Source organism: Numenius arquata, chromosome 24, assembly GCF_964106895.1.
Source record: "Numenius arquata chromosome 24, bNumArq3.hap1.1, whole genome shotgun sequence".
NCBI lineage: Eukaryota > Metazoa > Chordata > Aves > Charadriiformes > Scolopacidae > Numenius > Numenius arquata.
The window spans coordinates 5,108,427-5,133,278 of record NC_133599.1 but is presented as its reverse complement, the minus strand read 5'-3'; the positions used below and the strand labels follow the sequence as shown (position 1 = coordinate 5,133,278).

At 56.6% G+C, this 24,852-nt stretch overlaps 2 protein-coding genes across 2 annotated transcripts; one reads left to right on the top strand and one right to left on the bottom strand.

The window, feature by feature from the left end:
- Positions 1–1,777: 1,777 nt before the first annotated feature.
- Positions 1,778–13,426, bottom strand: MTCH1 (mitochondrial carrier 1). The gene is made up of 12 exons (XM_074163137.1): positions 13,244–13,426; positions 12,344–12,428; positions 10,838–10,944; positions 10,330–10,407; positions 9,978–10,035; positions 9,485–9,536; positions 8,604–8,663; positions 5,244–5,337; positions 4,830–4,877; positions 4,549–4,616; positions 3,803–3,878; positions 1,778–3,385 (listed from the first exon to the last, which is right to left on the bottom strand). The coding sequence occupies exons 1-12, from the start codon at positions 13,424–13,426 to the stop codon at positions 3,317–3,319; spliced, it is 978 nt and encodes a 325-aa protein (XP_074019238.1). The 3' UTR covers positions 1,778–3,316.
- Positions 13,427–14,691: 1,265 nt separating this feature from the next.
- On the top strand, positions 14,692–23,833 carry FGD2 (FYVE, RhoGEF and PH domain containing 2). Its single transcript, XM_074163242.1, has 16 exons — positions 14,692–14,907; positions 16,989–17,262; positions 17,919–17,999; positions 18,392–18,540; positions 18,928–19,084; positions 19,214–19,352; positions 19,903–19,961; positions 20,364–20,510; positions 20,914–21,006; positions 21,329–21,408; positions 21,491–21,521; positions 21,654–21,743; positions 21,970–22,095; positions 22,249–22,395; positions 22,801–22,944; positions 23,030–23,833. The coding sequence occupies exons 1-16, from the start codon at positions 14,843–14,845 to the stop codon at positions 23,258–23,260; spliced, it is 2,013 nt and encodes a 670-aa protein (XP_074019343.1). The 5' UTR covers positions 14,692–14,842; the 3' UTR covers positions 23,261–23,833.
- Positions 23,834–24,852: the final 1,019 nt, after the last annotated feature.

The following is a 24,852-nucleotide window of genomic DNA, read 5'->3' as shown; positions in this document are numbered from 1 at the left end:
TTTTTATTTTTAATTTTTTTTTTTAAAGAATTGTTTGCCTACGTGGAGCTCGGCGCTGCGGGAGAACAGCACAAACAGCCTTATCGAGGGCCGCCGCGCCGCAGGGGCACTTCCTCGCGCGCTGCCGCATGACGGGGCCCCTCCATCACTGCCGGGGCTGGCGAGGGGGGGAACGGCAACCCCCAGCCTTCCCCTGCCCAGACACCAGGGTGACGGGCACCGGGCAGCCATCGGGAGAGCTCTTCCCTCACGACTCCACCGGGAGCGGGGGGCTTGGTTTTAATTGCAGGGTCTGTAGCAGGGGGAAAGGGAAGGATGATGTGATCGAACCCGAGCTCAGCTGCGCTTTCCCCGGGCACAAGGGGTTCCCCGGCACCTCGTTGCTCCCCAAACCCTGCCCAGCCCCAAGCACACAGGCCCCGGGGAGACTCAGGGCAGCCTTGACCTGAGTTTCCCTCTGCCGGCTGCGGTCACTGCCTCCCTTCTCCCCCCCGGCGGCCGGGAGCAGATGAGGCCAAAGTCCCGGCAATCTCTGTTTTTCCACCGAGGGCTGATAAACGGCACGGACACCGCACGACAGCGACCTCCGCCCCTCCCGGTTTTGTTCTGGAAAGTCAATATTTAAACCCAGGTTTGTTTCCTGGGCAGACCGGGGAACGCCGGGGCTGCGGGGGCAGAAATCTCCATCCCGGGGACCAAACCTTCTCCTCCACCCATTCATTTGTTCTCCCGACCCCAAGTTTCACCCTAAATCCCCCCAGTTCCCATCAGCTGTGCTAAACCAGCACCAGCTGTGGGGCTGAGCACCCGCTAACAAACCAGGCAGCAATTAAGGGAGGGGGGTGCCCAGCCAGATTTTGAGTTCTCTCCTTGCCTATTGGTGGTGCAGATGCTGTCCCCGTGGTGGGACACCTCAAACGAAGCACGGGATGAGAACCAGGGTCGGGACTGGGTGGGAGTAAGGAAATATTTAATCATCCTGTGAGCGGTAGCTCCTGCTTTGAGGTAAGGCAGCACCTTGAAACCTGGTTTTCATTTAAATTGATCAAAAATTATGTTTGGGTGTTGTGTTTCCTGCAAAGTTGGTGGGTCCCGGTGAGCTGGTAGAAATCGCTGGCAGGCCACCTGCCCTGGGGCAGATTTAGGTAAATTTCTTAAAGGAAATAGCACTTTTTCTTGCAGGGGCTGCAGCCAGGCAGGGGGTTCACAGGATGTGACCGGCAGAAGGTGGCCTTAATTTTGAGGATAAATGTGTATGTTCCTGAGCGGGCGTTATGTGATCTGGCAGACGCAGTGCCTGGTGTCGGGGTAGGCAAGAAACCAGCTAATGGGATAAAAGTGGGGCCGGTGGGGAAGGATGGATGGACCCCGTGAGCCAGGCAGGGGAGGATGGAGCAGCTGAGCCGGTCTGAGGGGTCTGACAGCACCAAAGGGTCTCCATTGTCCCTTCCAGAATTTATCGGGTCCATTTTAACTCCAAGTGCCTATTTCCATGTGCGGTGTTTCAAGCAGCCGAGCCCACGGCTGCCTCCGCCCTGGCTCCAGGTGTTCCCAGTTGGCTCAGCCTAAACCCACCAACCTTCTACGGAGCTGAGGGAGACTGGAGGGAACCAGAATTTGCAGCAGCTGGTTTAGCCCTGCCTTTGGGGAGGAAACCGAAGGAAATGCCTGTTTTAAACCGAAACCTTCCCTGAGCAGGGCAGCCTGTGATGCAAAAAAAAAAAAAAAAAAATTTAACACTTTTTAACAAAAGAAAACAGCCAAGAGTTGTTGTTTTATAGCTGTATTTTGGAGCATTGTTAAATCCTCTTTGAAATAATCTCTGGTGTTAGGGAACAGGGCCATGCATTATTTAACTTCTGTTACCATCACATCAACTATAGGAGGAAGGGAGGACGGACAGGAGCAACGTCACGACACTGAAGGGAGCTGGGTGGGCACCACCGGTCCCAGCGTGTACCAGCAGAGTCCCGAAGCCCTGGCTGGGAGGATCAAACCCGTTCGAGGGAGCAAAACCCCTGTGCGATGGCGGGTCAAGGCCCCCAGAGGACCAGGATGGGACGTGACCCCAACTGCTGCCGCTGCAGCACACGGGAACCTGCTCGAGGACGCCAAAAACCCTCTTCCCAGGGAGTGCAGCAACATCTCTTGTGCAAAAGACTGCTTTGAGGGGGAACCGAAGTGTGGGGAATCTGCCTGCCTGCCACGGCAGCACAGACTGGTGCAAAAAACCTATTATTTTGGTGAGCTGAGGAGAAATCCTGCCCTGCTGCTACCGGTGAGCTCTGCTGCACAAGGGCCAGCCACGCTCCTGTGTGCCTGAGGAGCTCCTGAACCCGAGGCCTCGCAAGCCTTTGGCCACCTCAAGGTTTATTCCTTTACTCCAGACAGGAACGGACCAAATGCCCCTCCTGCAACCGACCCCGTCTGTGTGTAGCTCTCAGCAGGACGCTGCCATGCAGCAGCACCGCAGGACGCAGCTCTGTGTCCATCAGCGAAGATCAGACCTTGTGGTCCTGCGGCCAGGAGATGCCTGGGAGATGTGGCCCGGCTGGTCTGACCCAGGACCCGTCTCCCCTGAGAACCGGGTACAAGCTGCCTGCCCAGCTAACACCCAGCAGTTCTGTCGGGTGGATCCTAAATCCAGCCCATCCTGCAGCAAAAATCCTTCCCATCTGCAGCGCACGTCCCTCCCCGAGTGCTCTCTCCACATCCGAGTCCCAGCACCGCCCCAGAGCCGAGCCATCCCTGTCTCTCTGGGACTGCGCTGTGCTCTGTAGTGAAACCGTTTCCTTTTTTTGTTTAGTTATCCTCAAAACCTTAAATACGGGTCGTGGGGTTGATCTCGCCCGGGATGAGGTACCTGCCACGCAAACGTGTGCCCTCTCCAGAAGAGATGAGGCTGGAGCTGCCGGCGCCTCCTCAGCAAAGCGACCTCGATCTCCTGCCGCTTCTCAGCTCGGGCAGAACGAAGCAGTCTTTTGTCTCTGCATCTCAGGGCTGGCTCGTTTAGTACCTGGGCATTTTCTGCTTGCCCAAACTTCCCCAGTGACTCCAGAGCTACAGCTTGGACCAAAGAGACAACTCCCTGCTGCACATCCCGGTCGAGACAGCCATGAGGATGGGGCTTTGGTCCAGCTGGAGCCTGAAGCCAGATCTCCAGAAGCCAACTTGTTGCTGGCCTTGCTGGAGAGGATGTGTCTTCTTCTGGCACCACGGACTTCGGATCAAAAAGAAAAAAAATAGACATATATCGAAACAAGCTTAGGATTTCTTGAGGAGCCCAGGTTCATTGCCTCTCCCTGCGAGCCGGGGGTCAGTCGATGGGGAAGCAGGCGGTGGGCGCTCTGCGGAAGAGGAGGCTGGACCCGCGGAAGAGCTGCCCCTGCAGAGGAGAGAGCAGAGGGTCAGGGTTGAGACCCGGCCTGGGAATCGCAGCAGGGACTGACCCGTGCCCACTCCGGGGGCTGCAAGACCCGGACACCCTAGGGGAGACATCGGAGTGTCAGCCCTGGGAGTGCTGGGGATGGGCATTTCCCCCCGGGGTGGCGGATGGGGAAGGGTAGAGCCATCTCACTTTGCTGTGTGCAATGCGTTTGCCAAAAGCTTGCAGGCTGCAAGCTCGGGGTGTGTAAGGGGCAGACCAGTATTGCCATGCCTGAAACCGGTGCCAAACTGGAGGGATGGGAGTGGGTTACAGAGCACGTGAAGGACACGGCACAGGCACTCCTTGGGAAGTGCTGGAGAAATGGGGCAGGAGGAGATGGAGCTCGAAGCTCCGCGTGTGCCCTGCTCCCCTCACCTGAGCACTGAGATACCTCCAGCAATGGATCCAGGACGTAAAGGTGGGAGCGTAGGGAGGGAGGCCGGCGCGCAACCTGCAGGGATGAGAAAGAGGTGTCACGTTATCCAGAGAGGTAACACAAGAGCAGCGAGAAGTGTAAGCGAGGACACAGAAACAGCGTCCGCCCTGGGCTGAAGGCCAAATGACCAGCTCGTTATTTAGAATGCAACAGATCGTGTAATTTAATTACCTCTGGAGTGTACAAACAAGGAGCGTTACCTGGATACACCGAGCCCAGGACTACACGCTGTATCTACACCTCTGAGAGCCAGCAGAAATCAAGACATTACACCCACTTGGATCCAGTCCCCTTCCCACAGGCACAAACGCAGGCGGCTTCCTGCAGCACTCAAAAGCCAGCTTGGTCCTGCTCCTGCCTGCACCCATTAAGAGCTTTGCTTGTGCTGCTCGCCGGAGCCAGCGCGATCCCTTTGATCCCTTCTGCCTCCGGTCTCGTTCAGATCAGACCACGCCACAGCAGCTCTCCCTATTCCTCCCCACCTCAAGCTTTTATGCTGCTCTTGTCTGTGCCCTCTGATGTCAAATTATAAGCAACCTGGGACAGGAAACGAGCCAACCCTGCGAGGTGCCATATAGTTTACGGGTTTGGTATGAAGGCTTTGCGATCGTTAGCGGAGGATTCAGAGAACGAGGGGCTGGAAGAAAGGAAGGGGAAGCCTCAGATCTCAGTGTGAGGGACATACCCGCAGTTGTTCACTGCCATGAGATCTCCCACCAGAAGGAAGGGGTACGTCAGCATGCTCACAGCGATCTGAAAGCACAGAAAACCAGTAGCCTCTCTAATGTTCATCATGTCAAAAAAAAAAAAAAGGCTAGTCCCAGCGACTAGTCCCAGATTTTGCACATTAAGAAAGTTATCCTCATTTTTGGAGACAAAGTAGGGACCAGCCTTTGTCCCCGGACCGTAAACTGCCACCCCCCAACAGCAGGAAGAGGAGAAAGGACACGGCAGCTGCCTACGTACCCCCATCACGAATTTTGTGTAGCTCCGGATCACTGATGCCTGGCTGAACTGGAAAGAGAAACCAAAGGGATTGAGGAGGAGGCGGATGACAGCGGGCTGTCACTGTCACTACCTGACACCCCTCCGAGCCTGAGATGATGGGTGTGGGGTGAGGGAAGGAGGCAGAAAGCGGTGGTGACCACACCACATCCCAGCTGAGAACCAGGGAAGACATTTGCTATCAAACCTCATCCCCTGAACCGCAGCTGAAACACAGCCCTGAGCAGATGCTGCATCGTTAGCACTTTTACAGTGTTTTATCCAAAGCCCAGTGTCTGTTTGTATTAAAATAGCCATTAACCTCCCTTTAACGCCATCCAACTGCAGGTGCTCGGTCTGGGCCCCCCAAACCCTCCATCAAGGGCTTCCACTCACGTTGTCGTCCACCGCGTAGGTGTTGATGAAGTGAGCCAAGAGGTTACAGCACCAGAGGAAGATGACATCCCCCAGGATGTGAGGGACCAAACCGCTGCAATGGCAAAAAGAGGGGCGTGAGGTGCAGAAGGGTCCCAAGTGCCACCTTCTGAGGTGCCCAGCCCTCCCTCCACCAGCGCAGAGGAACCTCCCTCCCCCAAAATGCATCTTTACTTTGGGAGGAATTGATGGGAAAAGTGGACATTTCAGGGAAGAGCTGGCCTGGCCTTCAAGCATGGTCCTGCATGTGCTGGCAGGGGATGCTCTGGAGCAGGAAGTTTGGGATCTGCCTTGTGGGCACCCAAGTCCCCTTGTTCTGCCCCAAACCCCACCTTGGCCCAACTCCTGCTCTGAAACCCAGGCAAGACAGGGATGAAGCCGGTTTCCGTTAAGCTCATTTTGCAGATGCTCTTGAGGGTGCAGGATGAGAAGTTCATCTCTTTGTGGAATCTCCCTCCTTTTAGAAATTAAAATAGGGGGGGTTGTTCTGCAAAACCTGCTCTACTGCAAAGTGGGATTAACTGGTGGCAGAGCTCCAGCCCCTGATTTTCCCCATCCCTGCTGCCACCTGAAAGCACAGGGACACGAGGCAATGTGCTGCTTTGGCTTATGGCTGTCATCGACATGTGGGCCGGAGCCCCCAGCAGCACGAACACCCCAGCTTCTACAGCTAATGGCACTTAAACACTGAAAAAGCGTTTCAGAGGGTTTCTCCAGTTTGCCAGAGCTCCTGCAGCATCTGCTGGACCAGCACAGGGGGCAAGCGCAGGGCCTCCTGCTTTGGCTGTGCAGAATTCTGCTGCGAAAGGATCCAGGTGCATGTTAAACCTGCCTGTTTTACCAGCAGATGTGTTCAGACTATTCTGAAAACGAGCCTGTTGAGAGTCACAAGAGTGTCTGCGGCACTGGAAAGAGCCACCTCCAAGCACATTCGTCTGAGTTGTTGGTTTCTCCTCAAAACCAACGCTGCCTCCTTGGAGCAGGGACCAGTTTTCTCTCCTGCTGTGGTCGCTGCAGCAGCAGAACAGCAACTGGGACTGTGTGCTCCGATCCAGCTTGTTTCGCTCCCTTGGTGTTAGGGTTTATGCTTTTTGGAGACAACCCATGTATTGTCAGGGCCCCGGCAGCTCTGGAGAAGCAGCCGAGGTCTCAGGGGCTGGGCACAGCAGAAGCCTCCAACAGAAGATCCGCTGGCTTTAAAAGATGTGACACATGAGAGCAGTGGACAGGACAAAGAAATCAAAGCTTTCCGGTCCCAAAGAGATGGTCTGCTTTGCGTTTAGCATTCAGCCTTTGTAAAAAATCCTTTCTCTACCTCAAAGTCAAGTCTGAAGCAGCCTCCTGAGCTGCTGCAGATACAACAGGGGCTTAATAAAGACCAGAAAACAGAAATCACGGCAGCCACGTAAACCCTCACCCATCTGTTGATAGAGAATTGGATTATTTGCTCCATTTGCAACAAGGATCCCATCCCTCTCTCCCCTCCATCATCAAAGTAACGACGGACGCTGGGCCTGAGTTTACGGGATGACTGGAGACCAGGGGTCTGAGAGAGATGCAGAAAGGGACTAAAAAAACCCAAACTCATTTGTGCTACAGCTCTTGTGCCCGGCGAGATGTCCAAGGAGATCCGGATTAGGAGTACTTTTAAAAGATGACAAGTCATTAAAAGCTGAACCAGCAGCAGGCAGATAGCGAAGCCTGTGATTACGGTGGTGGTACCCAGCAGGAGAAACCTCAGGGCCAGGCAGGGCTGGAACAAGCCATCCTCGAGGCGACACGGGTGTCTTGGAGCCCCAGGAGCATCTCTCTGGCCTGCTGGCCGGCAGGAGAGCGCCGCAGATACAAGGGGAAGCAAGATAAATCCATCCCCTGAAAAGTCTTTATCTCTAGAGGCACACATCCAGAGCGAGCGGGTGCCACCGTCAGTGCTGTGTTATAAGGTCATAAGGCCGTGGGAAATGAGAGCACCGCAGTGATTTTTAAGGGCGCGGAGGTGTTTGGGTCGCGTTAGGAGGGCTGCGAGCAGAACCGCAGTGGTTTGGTCCTACAGATGCAGCCTGCGCTCCCCTCACGGCAGCGCGATTTCCTCGCGGGGCTGTAGAGCACGTATAACTTCAGAGCCCTCCTGAGACATTTTGGGTTGTGTTAAAGCCTTTCCTGTGAACTATTAAGTTTAATTAGGCTACCAACAGTGTTTATTTTATGTGGAGGAAGGGAATGCGGCGGCTCCTTTCACCTTATTTCCTCGGGAGGTGGAGGAGAGGGAGGCTTGCTGGGCAGCCTGCTCCAGCCATGCCCTGCGCACAGGGAACATCCCCAAGGAACCTGTATTTAACAGAGGAGATTTGGGGCTGCACCCCAAACCCTCACCAGAGAAGCCATGGGCTGGAAAAGGAAGATGCAGCAGCGCTCGATTGATGGGGTCTCTGCAGACCCCTGGCATTTTTCCCTTGGGGAAGGATACGGTGAGACCCCCCTGCCATTGCTCATTTCTTCCTGCTGCGTTCATGTTTCATCTGGAAGCCCAAATTTTGTGACTGCAGAGCCAAAGGCATCAGGCCTGAAAGCCCCTCCTGAAATTTCAGAGCTGCCTTTAGTGTTATTAACATAATAAAGCGTGTTATCTTCCCACCGGGAGCGGAGGCAGCAGGTGGTTCTGCTTTTATACAGATGTGAAAAAGAAGGCAAGAAGTGTTAATTAAGGGTTCAAGCAGAAAAAAAAAAAAAAAAGGTGTCTGCTAGACTTCCACTTGAGCAACGCCATCAATTCACCAGGCTCAGTAAGTGGCTGGAAGCACTTTTCAGCTCTTTCTGGTCCAGGCAGCGACGCCACTGAGCCACCGTGTTCCCACCGTAGAGGCAAACCTGCCTCCAGCACGAACCACCCGCTCATTACAAGCACCCAGGGTGCCCTTCAGAGGAACGTGCTTCTTATCCGGGCCCTGGCTTTTATTTCGACAAGGGGTCTCATTGTTGCACTTGATCTTGGTGCCTGTTGCACAAACAAATGCTTTAAATGGCCCTTCACTGAAACACAAAGCACCACCAGGGGGGAAAAAAAGAAAGGTAAGAACAAAAAAAAATACAGAGTTTTCTCTGGGCTCTGAAGGTTTGATTGAAGATAAGATCTGGGGTAAACTTAATGGTCAAACTGGAGCACTGTCAAAGGCTCCTCTGGGAGCGATGGGAGGGTCCTGCAGTCGGACAAGGTTTCAGATGGGGGGAGCTCAGCGCGACTCGGAGGTTGGCAGAGGGGCCAGGAGAGCCACCGGCACCTTCAGGCTACAGGAGAAAGCATTTAAACAACAACTCACGTACACAAAGAATCCCAGGATCCCTTCTTCCTTGAATATCCTGCCGATGGCGCTGAAGACACCGCTGCCAAGAAAAGAAAAGAGCTATGAGCGTGCAGGGGTTGCTCTCTCTGTCCTGCACAGCTTCCCGCACACTCTGCAGCCACAACAGACACAGTGTGTCCCCCAAAGCCACCGATGCAGAGGGCAGCTCTGATCTGCTCCTTCTCAGCTCCTCAAGAAGGGTCATCCCTGCATTCTGCCAGTCTGCAGTATCGCCAGGGACAACGCTCAACCTGCTGACAGCTGTTTAGATGCCAAAGCTCGAAAAGCTCTGCTTGGCTTTGTGTGAGCAGATACACGTGCCGCAACTACAGCACGTAATTTGCTTTAATTAGGCTGATTCTGAACCCAAGAGCCCTGTCCTGCCTCTGGGAACTCACGCTGGCAGTCGTGGACTAGCTGCAATTGCGTCGGGCATGCTTTCAGGTGACTGCATGTGCAGGTTTGTCCTGCACAGAGACAGGTATTGCTGAAAAAGGCTTGGAAAAATCTTGCAGACAAGCAGGGCTGCACCAGCATTTCGTATCCCCTACTCTGCCTCCCTGCTGACCTCCCTTTCTGTTAACACCTAAAGCAAAAAGGCAGGAGACTCGCTGTGTGATCAGGAAGGTGCGTTTACAGCCACCAAAATCACCACGGGCACACGGCAGGACAGAGGGACACCAGGGACAGAGCCCATCCCACCCTTTCACCCCCAACTCGTCCACCCTCTAACCATGGCTCAGATTCACTTTTCGGTCTCCCAAACCTCCTGGTTGCCACATCCCCCACTCCATGGGGCACCACTGACTCTCAGACTCCTGCTTCTCTGTGCCCAAACCCTTCCGAGCTGCAGCCCCTCACCTGTATTTGACTTCCCGGCCCACGAACTGGACCATGCAGCGCATAGAGATCACTGGGAGGAAAGAAACACAGGGCTGATGAAGCAATAAATCCAGTTCAGGTTGCAACGGATGCGAAGGAAAACGCGGCCTGACCCTTCTGCCTTCCCTCCCCTCACCTCGCATCACCTCCAGCTGCTCTCAGTGGTCCTCAGCGCTGCCAGACTCATTAGAAACCGGAGCTTTTCCCTAGTCTGTCAGTGAAGTGAAGGATTTCTGGCCCTAACCCCAACGGGATCTCTAGGACAAGCTCTGGGATGAATGGGAAAAGAGCACCTCACCGCTCAGCTGGGTTAGTCCCTGAAAGCTAACCAAGGCAACTGCTCAAGAGACCCTGAATCTGTTCTGTGGTTCCATACAAGGCCATTTCTGGCAGATGCACATGGAGTAAACGGGGTTTTGGGACGATCCCCGGCCAGAGCAGGTCTCCTCAGTCTGGAGAGGACAGGACTCACCGTGCAGCGGATGTGAGACAACCCGGGACACACACTGCATCATCATCTCGTGAGAGGTCTGGGGAGAAAAAACCAGACCTGTATGAAAATCTAGGTTGCTCCACCTGCACAGGTCAGGCCCTTTCCCTTCGTGTACTGAAACCCATTTCAGGTCCTTCTTTTGAAATCTGTTGTTCAGGATAAATGGATTATTTCATAGCTGGGCACAGAGTGGCTACTAAATACCACGGCCTTTTCACCCAGAGTTTGTCTCCAAGTAATTTCACCCTCAGCCCACAGCTGAAGCTTCCTTTGCTCTCCAGGCACATCCCCAAAACGATCTTCCCGTTAACATGCAATATCCACTTCTCACCTCTTTCACCACTTTCCTCAGGGAGGTCTTCACATCATCCTTGTTAGAAACGTGCTCCATGTCTTCCAGTGGAAAGGCCTGAGCGGGGAGAGAAGAAACACATGGTCAAAACCGATGGAGACACTGCCCCACAAACCCTCCATGGCTGAGGACAGGAGGAAACCACAAGCAGTTGTGCTCTAGATGGGAGGAGAAGAAAAAAGGGCAAGAAGGAACAGAGGAGAAGGAAGGATGGAAAGCAAAAGAGGGCAGAGAGGGGCCCTGAAACTGCTTACAAAAGGCAAGTGGTTGTTCAAATTAAATATATATTGTTTAGAAAATTAGTTTTGGGGATATGGGCACTATTCTCCTCCTGTCCTGGAGGACTATTCAAAGCTCTTAGGAGACGGAGAGTGCATTATTCCTCCATGCATAGTCATAGCTGGGTAGATGCAGGCTCCCTGGCTCCGCTGCAGTAGCACAGGCCGACCCAGCAAAGTGATTTATGGAGAGAGAAGCCAACCTTTACCTTCTTCACGCTCCCCCTGGTGATGGTTGATAAAGTGCTTGAGATGAGGCGAGGAGTAAGACCGCGGAAGAGGCCTCTTTTCCCATCCACTTCCACAATGTGTCTGGCTGGGTAAGGAAACACCAGGCTGCCGTCAGTCAGGAACCGGCCGGCATGTGGAGTGCACCCAAAAACACCTCCAGCGTTCAGCCGAAACTGCCCTGGAGCTCAGCACGGCACAGACACCGCTCTGCGGCCCCGCCGCCGTAAGTGATTTATTAACAGTCCTAAATAAAATTCATATAGGATGCAAAGAATTCTTAAGTACTCCCTGTCACATCTGTCTAAACTGGAAGGATAGCTCCAGTATTTTGGGCTACTGAATAGTTTTGCTCACCCGAAAAGGGCTACCAGGCAGTTTGGAGTGAATGAGGGGAGGGAGGGATGATCTCACGCGTTGTGCGGTGTCACCTCCCTCTCCTGAAGGGTCAGACTCAGGTTTAATAACGATCTCACAAACCCAGGTTCAGTTCACCTTCTCCCACGCAAGGTTTCTTGGGTCTCCAGCCAAAAAATAAGCCAACGGATCCAATTTCTCCCTGATGTAACAGGGTGGAATAGGACCCACCACGTGCTTGTGGGTATCAACCACTCCGGCCCCCACCCTCCACTGTCCCAAGCGAAGCCAGGGAGGCTCTGCCCATCTCCATCACCCAACGCTGGAAATCTGTTTGGAAAATGCATCTTCCAAAGGGCAGCACCGGGGTGTTTCCAGTCCCGGGTGTGCCAGGAGAGGTTTGCAGTGCTCACGTACTGCTCCTGCACGGGGTCCCCCCCACCCCACGGGTACCACTGCCTGATTTTGGGATCGGCCCAACTCGGCTTTCAGGACTGGTTGGACTAGATGATCTCCAGAGGTCCCTTCCAACCCCATATCATTCTGTGATTCGTTCTGTGACTGTGAGCTCTTCTTCATCACAAACCCACTGTGAAAGCAGCCCCCAAGGTCACCGAGTATTCCCCCACCCCTCCAGCACTGCTCCACCCACACATAGAGAAAAATGGTACTTTATTTTCCCTCTAATTACCTTCCCTTTTCTTGGTATTTCTGTCCCTTTAGGCTTCCACTTACAATACAGATGAGCAGGGCAGGGGGGCAAGTTATTGCAGGGCTGTTTTGGAGCGAAGAAAAGCGCTTCGCTGTCTCTAACGCCGGCAAAACTCTGCACCAACAAACCTACCCCCAAACCCCCACCGCCCTCTCCGCTACGGTGCCAACCCAGAGCGACCTGCCACAGGAAGGGGACGCAGCACCATCGCCGGGGCCACAACCTCCTTGTCCCCAACCACAGGTAGGTAAATGTGATGGCTTTGTGACTAGTTGTAGCTGTTTATGTCTCACTGGAGGCTGGGGATGATCCCAAAGGGAGGTGGGAGCGCTACTGGAGGTTGGCTCGGTTGGCCTGGTGGCTCCCAGCCCTGTTTTTGGGCAGGACGTCGGGCTGGCAGGGAGGGACGTTGGCTCACCGTAGGTGAAGAAGCCGGGCAAGTAGAGGACCTTCCGTCCCAGCACATTTCTTCCAACGGTTGGAGGTAGTGGCTCGTGCCCGACCTTCAAAAGAAACCCTGTGAGTAGGTCCCTGTCCTGGCATTCCCAAAAACCCCCGGTCTCAATCCATGAGCTGCCAAAGGGCCATGTCCCCCCCAGTCACCCTCAGATACATGGGAATGCCAAGACACGGGATCCCCAGGCTACAGGGGGTCCTCAACCCTCCCATTTTATGGGAGTCGCTATTAGAGGGGTTCTCAGGATACCTGTTATATAGGGGTTTCCTATCCCACCTTATATAGGAGCCCCCCCACAGAGGGTATCCTCATCCTCCTCATTTTAAGGGGTCCCCATCGTACAGGGTATCCTCATCCCCTCCCATATGAGGGGGTCCCGATGCCCTTGCTATAAAGGAGTCCCCACTGTATAGGGCTCCTCATCCCTCCATTATATAGGGCTTCCTATTCCCTGTTATATAGGGGTCCCTCTTGCAGTGGGCGTCCTCACCTCCCACAACAGAAGCTCCCCCATTTTACAGGTGCCCTCACCCCCCCCAGTTGTAAAGGGACCCCCAATATACAGAGTGACTTCATCCCGTTATATAAGGGGGGTCCCGTTGGATGGGGGCCCTCATTGCTCCCTTATATAGGGCTGTCCCCCCCATTATATAGCAGTGTCCCCTCTTATAAAAGGGAGGCTGTACATATAGTGGTCCCCAGCACATGGAGGTCTCCATAGGGGCACTATATAGGCGTCCCCCTCGCCCCCTCGTTACATTTGGGTCCCGACGCCCCCCCCCCCCCGTTATACCTGTGGTTCCCCGGTGCCCCCCCACTTCGTCGTCCCCCCCCCCACCTCCTCCCCCGGCAACCCCGGACCTGGACGAGCAGCTTGACGTAGAGCAGGGGGTGGCTGGCGGCGGCGAGCCCCGCTCCCAGCACCACGAACAGCCCCTCGGCGCCCTCGGCCCGGGCCCCCCCCGGGGCCGCCGCCGCCGCCCGCCCCGCGGCACCGCCAGGGGGCGCCCCCGCCGCCGGGGGCAGCGGCGACGCCGCCGCCATGGCCCCCCCCCGCCGCCGCCACTGCGCCTGCGCCGCCCACGCCGTGCGTGGCTGCGTCACCGCGCCGAGCGGGGTGGGCGGAACCATTGCGTGAAGGGCAGGGGGAGCGCGGGCGGAACTATGGCGGGAGGGGTGGGTGGGGATGGAGCCGTGGTGTGAGGGAGGGGACGAGGGCGCCGTGACAGGCCGGGCTCGGGGCAGGGCCCAGACAGGGAATCACAGAATGGTTTGGGTTGGAAGGGACCTTAAAGCCCACCCAGTGCCACCCCCTGCCCTGGGCAGGGACACCTCCCACCACACCAGGTTGCTCCAAGCCCCCTCCAACCTGGCCTTGAACCCCTCTAGGGATGGGGCAGCCACAGCTTCTCTGGGCAACCTGGGCCAGGCTCTCACCACCCTCACAGCAAAGAAGTTCTTCCCCACATCTCAGCTCAATCTCCCCTCTTTCAGTGTCAAACCCTTCCCCCTCCTCCTAGGGCTCCCCATCCAGAGTCCCTCCCCAGCTTTCCTGGAGCCCCTTGAGGGACTGGAAGGGGCTCGAAGGTCTCCCCAGAGCCTTCTCTTCTCCAGGCTGAACCCCCCCAACTCTCTCAGCCTGTCCCCACAGCAGAGGGGCTCCAGCCCCCCCAGCATCTCCGTGGCCTCCTCTGGCCCCGCTCCAACAGCTCCATGTCCTTCTGATGTTGGCCCCAGAGCTGGAGGCAGCACTGGGAGGGGGTCTCCCCAGAGCGGAGCAGAGGGGCAGAATCCCCCCCCTCACCCTTGCTGGCCATGCCGCTGGGGACGCAGCCCAGGGTGCGGGGGGCTTTCTGGGCTGCCAGTGCACATTGATGGCTCATGTGGAGCTTCTCATCCACCAACACCCCTGAGTCCTTCTCCTCAGGGCTGCTCTCCAGCCATTCTCCGCCTTCTCTGCCCAGCCTGGAATGGTCTTTAAGGTCCCTTCCAACTCTAACCATTCTATGACTCATGCACAGCCGCTGAGGGCCACCCCAAGGTTCCAACACATGGTGGGACACAGCCCACCCCATTGCAGCAGGCCAGGCCTCCTGCCCAGCTTGTCCCCCTTGCACTGTCCCCGCTGCTGCTCAGGGCTTGGTTATGCCACCAGTTTGGGCCACACGGCAAGGTCCCCTCAAGCTGAACAAATTCCCAGGGTTTTCTTAGCATTTCTCCAACTTGCAGCCTGTGGTGCTTCCTCTTTCCTTTTCCTTTTGAGGCCAACCCAGAGACAAGCTCTCCTGCCGCAGTAAGAAGGACAGCAGATGGTCTTCGCCTTGTGCAAATCCTCTTCCCCAAACACCATCGTGGATCCCAGAAACACCTTGAAGCAGAGAGGGGGAGAGAAGGAGGGAGCCATAACCATCACCACCCTGCAACTCCTCGCACCCGGGACCCACTCCCCCAGCCAGTGCCATGGAAGGAGAAGCCAATAATCAACGGAGCGTGTTGAACCTGGTGACTGTGTTTGAAGAGAGCTGGTAAGGAAGGAACGTCCTGGGGGCTGTGGGTGCATTAGGGCTCCCCGGGGTGAGGGTTTGGGAAGGAAGGAACCTGCTGTGGAGGTGATTTGGAGGCTGTGGAGAAGCTGACTGGGCGATTTGCTATTCTTTAGCACTCAGAACTGCCCCAGTGTCTTCCTTCTGCTTCAGGTCGTGGACAGAAGACTGAAAATCTCAGTGGGATGTGACTGACTTTGCTGGAGGCTTTTTTTCCTGGCTCAGGGTTAGGTTGTGGCATCCTTGTTCCCTCCCCGCTCAGCACCTTTGCAGGCAGCCCAGCTGGTGAATGCTTTTCCCCCTGCTGCCGGCGAAAAAGGATTTTGGTTTGCAAGTATGTTGGCAGTGGTCTTCACTGGGAATTAACTGCTCGGCCATCTGGGAGGATCTAAGCCTCAGGCACCAGCATCAGACTATCCAGTTGTTTGCAGTGATGTGGCTCCCACGAAGGGGAAGAGAAAGTACAGTGTTAAGGGGGAGAGCAAGTTCCTTTTGAGCAGCTTGGCAGCCCCATAAAAGAGCACCTTCTCTTGGAGCATGAGCTGGGACCCACAAACAACGTGTGCCAGAGTCGGAACGAGGCAATCTGCCTTGGTGTAGAAGTAATTCTGAGGCTTGGGGCGAGCCATTGTTGTGGTCCGTGCCTCAGTTTCCCCATCTGTTGAATCAGGATACCGAATCTTGCCTTTCCTTGTATCAGTGAGGTGCTTTCAGTGAGCCTTAATGAGGCTGGGTGGTTGAGCAGTTTTGCAGCACTTCCTAAAGATTGTCAGGCACGAGATTTCCTTCTGCTTCAGGCCTTCACCTGCATCTCCGCTGCCTGCTTTGCCCCCAGCTTTGTGCTCTGGATGGTTGTGGTTGTCCCCATGGTCCCACGGTGGAAATTTGGCCTGTGATGTTGTTGCGTTGGAACCGTTTGCAGCACTTGATCTGCCCCCATTTCGCTGCTGCAGCATGTTTATTGTTTATTGTGAAGCGTGAGTTCAATTTAGAGGAAATAAAAGTAACTTATGACTTTCAGAGGAAGCTGGGGAACCTGGAAGCAAGTTTTCTGGAACAGAAAACAGTTTAGCCCAAGTCAGCACAAATAGAAAGAGAGAAGTTCCCTGCTGGATCTGGGCAGTGGATTTAGGCTGGCACAGGTCTGGGAGGCACCGGGGGGCGCAGATAAAGCCTCTCTGTCCCGTGAAGGGTTGTGGCAGCCCCCCTGGACAGGAGGGGATGCATGCATGGCTGTGGATGCACTCCCAAGCTCATAGATGTGTGCTTATCAGTGTGGGGATGAACCCGTCATCCTCTTCAGATGAGTGTCTGCTGCTCAAGTCATCTCCTATCCTCAACTTTGCAGTTTTATGTCGTTTCCCCTCTTCCACATCCCACTCCTGTAGATGTCTCTCTAGTTTCTGCCTGGAGTTATTTATTACAGGAACCAGCTCTCGGGTGACAGACAACTGACTGTTGTCATCTTCAAGGCCTGTGCCCTGTGAGGTTTCTCCCCCATGGCTGCTCTGGACCTGTTTTCCTTGTCTTTGCCAGAAAAGGGAAGAGAGAAAACCACCAAAGAACTACTCCTCTGCAAAACCACCTACGCAAACCCTCCTCTTGGCTGACACCCTTTGGTTTTTTGGCTTTTAAAGCCTCGTGCCGAGGCTGCTGGCTCCCTGCTTTGGCTGCAGGGTGGCAGCAGGCAGAAAGCCAGAGCTGTGCCAGTGCCGCAAAAGCTACACTTCGGGCACTGGATGGCTGTGGATGAGCAACGACTGGGTGGGATAAATGGCAGAGTTGTGCTTTTCTAGAGCAGGATGGGGGCTGACCACAGCAGCAGGAGGCACCGGGAGAAGAGAGGCCGGATCCTGGTCCCCTTGGAGGATGTAGGGGCTTTCAGACCCTGGTTTGTGTCAGGGTCATAGCAGAGCAAAGCAGCATCAGCACTGGGGTGCTGCTGTGTCTTATCGCCGTCACTCAAGGACGGTGGCTTTAATTAGGGCTTGAGTGTGCTGGAGGAATGGGTCAGCTGTGCTGGGGGAATGGGTGAGCTGATCACACTGATTCCTCCATGGCAGGGCCGGCAAATTTCCCTGGAAGGACAAGCAGGCTCCGTACGGCCAGTCTGCTCCTGCAACCAGCCAGCCCCAGCAGCTTCCAGTGTCCCCTGCCAGCCAGGGCAAGAGCCTCTCCCAGATGGCTACCAGGCACCATGCGGAGCAAGAGAAGAAAGAGGAGGAGCAGCAGGGTCGGCGGGGGCTGAGCTTCAAATGCCTCCAATCTTTCCAACACAAGATCAGCGAGGACAACTGGAGGAGGCAGCAAGACTCCGGCCTTGAGACCGACAGCAAGGTGAGCTCTGGAGGAGCCTCAGGAGAGGCTGGTGGGTGCCCACGCTCAGACAGGGAGTCATGTGGGCTGGACTGGCGAGCTGAGGTCTCTGTTCGCCCTGAGCAAGTCCCTGACCTGCAAGGGCCAGTGCGTGGGGTGACAGAGAAGTGGCCTGTTCCCTGGTGCTTTGGGTAGAATTCCCCATAGTCAGTTAAATCCAAGCATACCTTGTCTCTTCCAGCTCTGATGTAACTATGGCATGGGAATCAGATGCACAGGTCCATCCCAGGGGCTGTGCTGCCCTTTGCCTACTCCAGACATGTTTCTGCAGGACTGCATTCAATTCCTTGGTGGAATTGCAGGCCATAGGGTTGACCCATCCCACCCTTCCTCACTCCTCAGGATCACTAGCCCTGTATTTCTCTGGGAGAAACAGGCACACAGAGAAAGGGGTGACCTAGGAGGACATAAGCCAGACTTCCCAGCAGCCCCAAAAATGCTTTGTTTTCACCCTTGTTTTTACCACATGCTTTGCTGACGTCCTTCCTTTGCCTTCACCTGGAGCAAGGTCCAGTTTGATGTGGGCTGTGAACGCTGGGAAACAGAGCTGCACCCCATTGAGCTGGTGGGGAAAGCTTGCATTGCAGCCCACGAGATTGAGCCCTCTCCCCATGCAGGAACCAGAGGAAAAGAAAATAGCTCTGGAGCTGCTGGAGACAGAGCAGGCTTATGTCAACCGCCTCCACCTTCTTGACCAGGTGAGCTGGGGAGCAGAGGGGGCCCACAGGAGTCTGGGAAGCGATAGCCCTGTTGCCATCTGCAGCACAGCTCGGCCACCTATGCACAAGCCAGGAACTGTTTCCTGGAGGTTTTGGAGAGACTGAAGCTGTACAGATGAGAGCCATGGCTGGGCTGCTGGTCTTCATGGCCAGAGAATGGGTCTGGCCTTTTCCTTTCCTACACCCCACACCTCCAAGGAGCGGCTTTGTCCCAGGAAAGCTTTCCATCCCCCCCTGCTTCTCTCCTGGGGCCTGGGATTTCCCTCCTGCACAGTCAGGCCTTTTCACTGGACGATGAGCCAGTCTCAGGGAGGGAATGGGGTCCTCAAGCCTCTTCCTGACCCTTTTTACTCACCCCTGCTTTCTTCCAGGTATTCTATACGGAGTTGATGAAAGAAGCCAAAAATGGGAAGACGGTCCCAGAGGAGGTGGTGAAAATGATCTTCTCCAACATCTCCTCCATCTACCAGTTCCACGCCAAGTTCTTCCTGCCAGAGCTGCAGAAGCGCATGGAGGACTGGTGAGCTGCGGGAGGGGAGGGCAGGACGCCTGGCTGACTTTGCCAGAAAGGGGGAACAGCAATGGATTTGGTTTCCCACCGGGACCAGAGAGCTTGTCCTGTTTTGCTCCAAATGCCTTTGTGCTGGAAAGCCCTTCCTTAAAACACTCCAGCCCACACCAGGGTATTTCTGAAAAGCAGGGTTGACATCTCAGGTGCTTTAGGGATGTGCCCAGGTATGAACAGCCCAAGCTGGGCACGTTCTCATTCTGGAGAGATGGGAAGTTGTACGGGAATGGAGCAGGTCGTAGCTGTAAACTTCTGTCCTCCACCCCTTTGCTTTATCCCTCGCTGTCTCTCTTCCCTACTGGACTGAGGAAGCTGCCTGTCTGCGGTTCCCTTCCACAGGAGCTGCAACCCCCGGATCGGGGATGTGATCCAGAAGCTCGCGCCGTTCCTCAAGATGTATGGCGAATACGTCAAGAACTTTGACAAGGCTGTGGAGCTCATCACCGTCTGGTCAGAAAAATCCCCACCCTTCCAGGAGCTCATTGCTGACATCCAGGTAATGGCCCGCAGCAGGGTCGGGGACTGCAGCGATGCCCCCCAAAATCTCCCCACAAGGGGGAAGCAGTGGAGGGTGGGAGCTGCATTGGTCACTGTTTGTCTCTCCCTACGTGGTGTCTCTCCCCAGAAGAGGAAGGTCTGTGGTAATCTAACGCTGCAGCACCACATGCTGGAGCCTGTGCAGAGGATCCCGCGCTACGAACTCCTCCTGAAAGATTATGTCCGAAAACTACAGCCCGAGTCCCCGGACCGAGACGATGCAGAGAGTAAGGGCTTGTCTGGCTCTCCCCACTGTGGGGGGTGTCAGGGTGGGTTTGTAGGGGAAATAACAACCCCTGACATTGTACGCGGGCATCAGGATACCTGGATTTTCTCACCAGCTGCCCTGTGCCCTTGGGTAAACCTCTCCGTCTGACCCTTTTCTAGCAGAGAAAGGGATTAACCTACCCTTTTGGGGCCTATGAAGGTCAGCGGGGAAGGTGGGTGGGTGTTTCAGGATAAGGATGATCCCTCCTGAGCATCCCCCAGGGACACCTGTGGTGACCAGGGGAGCTATAGGGACCCCTGGGGATCACAGCGGCTGCCAGTCCCACTGGGATGGGGTGACAAAGGAACGGCTGGCTGTTCCCCCAGGACGCGGCCATGTCACCATGCAGTCCGGACAGACACGGACACTTGTGCAGCGCTCAGGGCCATTCAGGTTGTGCCCAGGGGAGGGCAGCAGCCACCACACGCCTGGCTCTCCCCTTAGGGTGAGACTGAGGTTTTCTCCCACAGCAAGTGTTTAACCTTCCTCCCTTTCTCTTCTTGTTCCAGAGGCCCTGGAGATGATTTTTATGGTGGCCAAGCATTCAAACGCAGCCATCGCCGAGATGGTGAGTGCCCGTCCCTGCTGGTAGTGCTTTGCAGCTCATGGCACAGTGATTTGCCAGATTTCCACGTGGCCTCATTGCTGTGCGACTCAGGGGAGCACAGCCCTGCCCTGAATGGGACAGAAGCACTGTGGGTTCAGCGGAGGAGGTCAGACCCTGCTCCTGATGCCCCATCCGCTCGCCCTGAGCCTGGGGAAGTCATGTCTGCAACATCAGCTGTGATGTGACTGGCTGTTTGTTTCGAGGCTGGGAGCTACTCTGGAAGATCAGTCTGGAGTGAGAGATGTGCCATCTCTCCTGGTACTCAGCAGCTGGCATGGGAGGTGGGGACGGAGGGGACCCAGGAGGTGACAAGGTTGTGGCTGCTCAGCTCCCTACAGAAACGGGTCCCTCTCCCTCCCCCAGGAACGGCTGCAGAACCTCTGGGCAGTCTATCAGCGGCTGGGCCTCGAGGATGACATTGTGGATCCGTCCAACGAGCTGATCAAGGAGGGGCCAATCCAAAAAATCTCCACCCGCAACAACAGCACATCGGAGAAGTACCTGTTCCTGGTGGGAGCCGGGATTCCCAGGGGAAGGGGCAGGGAGCAGATAGGATTGCAATGGGGAGAGGGGCAGCATAGCCTGGCCAGGGTCTTCCTGTGTCATCTCCACTCAGAGGGGATGAATTCAGAGCGGGGGGTTTGAGCCCCTGGGTGCAGGGTACCCTGTATAGGACGTGGTTGGGAACCTGTTCACCCCCTGGGCCTTTGGGGGACGTCATGTTCCAAGAATGCTCTGCCTTTGCAGGGTGGGAGAGGGCTGGGGCAGAAGCCGTCACTTTTTAGGCTGGATTCTTCCCAAGGACCAGCTCGGCTGCAGGGGGGTGAAGGACCCTAGATTCCAGGGAAGCCCCCAGCTCTGAATGTGCTGGGCTCCAACCAACCCTCTCCTCTTCCTCCTCCTCCCTGCCCAGTTCAACAACATGCTGCTGTACTGCGTGCCCAAGGTCATCCAGGTGGGCGCCGAGTTCCAGGTCCACCTCCGCATAGATGTGGACGGCATGAAGGTCAGACAGACACCTTGTCTTTGTCGTTCCCCCAGACCCCGGCTCCCCTAAAACGCACACCGCTCTGGGGGGTAATGTGGCTGCTGCTCCACACCTCCTCAGAAAGGAGGGAGGAGCTGGAGCCAGGGGTGGTTTTGAGGGTGAGAACTGGTTGATACGCTCTGATCCTGTGAGATTGCGGTGCAACCTCGTCCACGTAGCATTTGAGGAGCTGAAGAGCTTGTGCCTGAGGGAAATCCCTGTCCCCCACGTCACAGAGGAAGGGCCCTGTGTGCTGGGTGTGGGTTCAGCTGCTCCACATCCTTTCTTCCGTCTCTCTCAGGTGCGGGAGCTGAACGACACGCAGTTCCCTCACACATTCCTGGTCTCTGGAAAGCAGCGGACGCTGGAGCTGCAAGCAAGGTAAGGGGAAGGGTGGCGGTCCTGCAGACCCTTGCAAGGAGGAGGGGAGACACCAGCTCACTCCTCTCCCTTTTTGTACCAGGTCTGAGGAGGAGATGAACGCCTGGATCAAGGTACCACTGAGTGCTGGCAGAGGCAGCACATTTCGCTCACCCCACACTGGCCCCCACACTGGGCTGTCTCCCCCCTGCATGTGTCAGGGGCAGCCCCCCAGACTGCCCTTCCAGCCTTGCCTTCCCCTCTAGGCCTTTCAAGATGCCATTGACAGGAAGGAGAAGAGGAGTGAGACCTTTAAGATAGTGCATGGGCTGGAGACAGGCACTTCTGCGTTGAAGGTAACCCTCCTGCCCTCCCCATGCCTTGCCTACCACCAGCACTCCCTTGCACAGAAGCCCAGGGAGAGCCCACCTTGCTGTGCCTCAGTTTCCCCAGCTAAACAGAACTCTGGGGGAAGGCTGCAGACAAGGGGAAGGGCTGGGGAGGAGAAAGGTGAGAGCAGAGGGGCTGGGACCACCCAGGCCATGACTAGCCAGCCCCAGTGACATCGTCTCCCACCCCTAGACAGAGGAGCTGGGTCGTCGAGCTCCGCAGTGGGTGCGGGACAACCTGGTGACCATGTGCATGCGCTGCAAGGAGCCCTTCAACGCCATCACGCGCCGGAGACACCATTGCCGAGCCTGTGGATACGTGAGTCGCCCCGTCTCCCCTCTCTTCCTTCCCTCCTGGCCTGCTCAGGTGGCCGCTGGGCCACCTCTCCTACAGCTTGTACCCCTTTTCCCTGGCTCAGGAAGGTCCCTGGGATCTCCCAGTCCCACTGGTGTCCCTGTCTGGTGGTTGCAGGTGGTGTGCGGTCGTTGCTCTGACTACAAGGCCGAGCTGCAATACGATGGGAACCGCCTGAACCGCGTGTGCCTGGAGTGTTACGTCTTCCTGACGGGCCACGTGGTGCTGGAGGACCGGGAGGGGAAGCACAGAGGCATCCTGGAGGTGAGCTCTGCCACGTCCTCCCCGTGTCCTGCTCCTCTGTCCCTCTTCCTCCGAGCTCTGCCACCCACCCCTGTCCCCAGCCCTGCTGTCCCAGCGTGGTCGTGTCCCTGGGGAGGGAGTCACTCTCACAGCAGTCAGAGGGTGCCCGCTAATTAATTGCGAGGCCAGTGGATGTACTAAGCCCCCTCCCTCCCACCCTGTGACCTGTGGGACCGGGCAGCCAGAGCTCCCTCCACCACAGGATCTTGGCAGGACCCTCACAGCCAGGACCACCCCTCGCCTGCCCCTGGTTTGGGGGCTGTTTATGGAGCGGGCAGGGAATTCCCCAGGAAATGACCTTTGCTCGACGCCCTTTCTGCCTCCCGCATGGGGTGTTTAGGGATTTCTTCGCTGCTGTTTTGGCAGAAAGGAGCTGCAGAGGTATCGGGCAGGAGTTTGCTGTGCAGTTCCCTGCAGCTGCTGGACAAGAATGGCAAGGGGAGCATGCGGGGCTGGTTCGTAATCCCGCAGGATGATCCCCTCGTGCTCTACATCTATGCGGCCCCCCAGGTAAGGCAGGGCTCGGCCTCCATCTGCACAGGACATCCCGGTATGCCCGTCCCCTGCCTCCCACTGCCGTCTCTGCTCTTGGCAGGATGTCCGAGCCCACACCTCCATCCCGCTGCTGGGCTACCAGGTGAAGGACCTGCCCCAGGGCGACTCCCGCCACCTCTTCCAGTTGGCCCAGTCCCGGCAGGTCTACACCTTCCTGGCTGACACGGAGGAGCTGAAGCGACGCTGGATGAGGGCTATGGCACGCTCCGCTGCAGGGATCACACATCCGGAGGAGGATGAGGATGAGGACTCCTGTGATGAAGCAGAATGAGGCCATAGAATCATAGGATGGTTTGGGTTGGAAGGGACTTTAAACATCATCGAGTTCTAACCCCCCTGCCCTGGGCAGGGACACCTCCCACCAGAGCAGGTTGCTCCAAGCCCCATCCAACCTGGCCTTGAACCCCTCCAGGGATGGGACAGCCACAACTGTGGCCTTCCTGGGCTGCCTGGTGGGTCAGACCCCCCCTGCCCCTCCTCGCCGCTGGCTGTGGGGTGATCCCCGACCCCTCTGCGTTTTGGTGTTTCATCACGAAAAGGATGAGACGGGGGCACGTTTGCCACCGCACGGACAAGCCGGATCCCTCTTCCCTCTCCCTCCTTGCTCTCCGCACTGGACAGAGATGATGGTGATGGTACCCCAGCCGTGAGCTGAAGGGGGAGCCAGGGGGTTTTGGGGAGCCTGCCCCCCCTTGCAGCCCGCTGTGCCACCGCCGGCTGCCGCCCGAGGGCAGCAGTGCCTCAGCCTTCCTCCCGGGCGGATGGCGCGGGGAGGGGGAGTGCCCCGTTTGGTGACAGCATCTGTGGAATTGGGGCTGCTGTGATAAATGCTACCTTCAACCCCCCGCCTGAACTCCGAGGAGCCTTTTTTGGGGGTGTATTTTCCAGAGCACCCGGTGGGATTGTCACCGGGATGCCACAATCGCCTTATCTGGAGCCAGCCCCGGTGTGACACTGCAGAGACCCAGCGTGTAACTCACCCTCAAGGACACTACTGCTGGATTTGGGATGTCCCTTTCCCAGCCTGTCACAGCCCTAGCCTCACACTGCTGCAATCCCATGGTGTGGGGGTACCCCTCAACCACAGACCCCCCCAAAACATGCAGTCCTGCCTGTCCCCCTGCGCCCCATCCTGCCCACCGGCACCTCGTACCTCTCTCGGTCACCCGTTTCCTGCGGGGGGAGATGCTCTGGGACAAGGCTGGGTGCACCCAGGTGGTGCTGCCGTGGGGAAGCGATGCTGGGGAGACACAGGGTGGGGATGGGGGGGGGGGAATTCCCCTCTCCATCCTCAGCATAACGAGCACCCCCGTTCGTTTCAGAGGGTGCTGCACCTGCAGCCCCACGTTTCTCTCTCTGCATCCTCTCCAGCTCCCCAAAAGGCAGATTTTGCCACTTCTGAGCTGTGGGATGTGGGACCCCCGTGCAGGGAGCTGGGGGAGCCCCCTGTCCCCAGCAGGCAGGGGTGGCTGTCCCCAGCAGGCAGGGATTGCTGCCTGCACTCAGGTCCTGCAGCAGCTCCATCCCACCAGCCTTGGGCAGGTCCCAGAGGCGTCACAGGCCAAATGGATCCACAGAAGGGGGGAAGGGACACGAGTCGGAGCCCCGATGGTGCGAATGGGGACAACACTCAGGGAAAGGAGCAAAGATGAACCACAGCCATCACCACCCTGGGGTGCTTCGAGGAGCCAGGAGAAAGCTGGGAGCATCGTCCTCCTTCCCTAGCTCATCCCGGGAAAGCGCAAACCATGGTGGCCTGATCTCCTCCAACTTCTGAGATACCATCATGGAAGGGGGAGAGGAGCTGGATGCCAGGGGGAAAGCTCTGCCAAAGCAATGGCCCCTCGGGGTGCCACCCAGCAC

Coding starts and splice junctions, on each gene's coding strand:
- FGD2 (XM_074163242.1), top strand. CDS start 14,843: ATGGAAGGAGAAGCCAATAATCAACGGAGCGTGTTGAACCTGGTGACT. Junction 17,263..17,918: donor GCCTTGAGACCGACAGCAAG/GTGAGCTCTGGA, acceptor CTCCCCATGCAG/GAACCAGAGGAAAAGAAAAT. Junction 19,962..20,363: donor ACGCAGCCATCGCCGAGATG/GTGAGTGCCCGT, acceptor TCCCTCCCCCAG/GAACGGCTGCAGAACCTCTG.
- MTCH1 (XM_074163137.1), bottom strand. CDS start 13,426: ATGGCGGCGGCGTCGCCGCTGCCCCCGGCGGCGGGGGCGCCCCCTGGC. Junction 10,036..10,329: donor TGAGGAAAGTGGTGAAAGAG/GTGAGAAGTGGA, acceptor TTTTCTCCCCAG/ACCTCTCACGAGATGATGAT. Junction 9,537..9,977: donor TGTCTCACATCCGCTGCACG/GTGAGTCCTGTC, acceptor CTTTCCTCCCAG/TGATCTCTATGCGCTGCATG.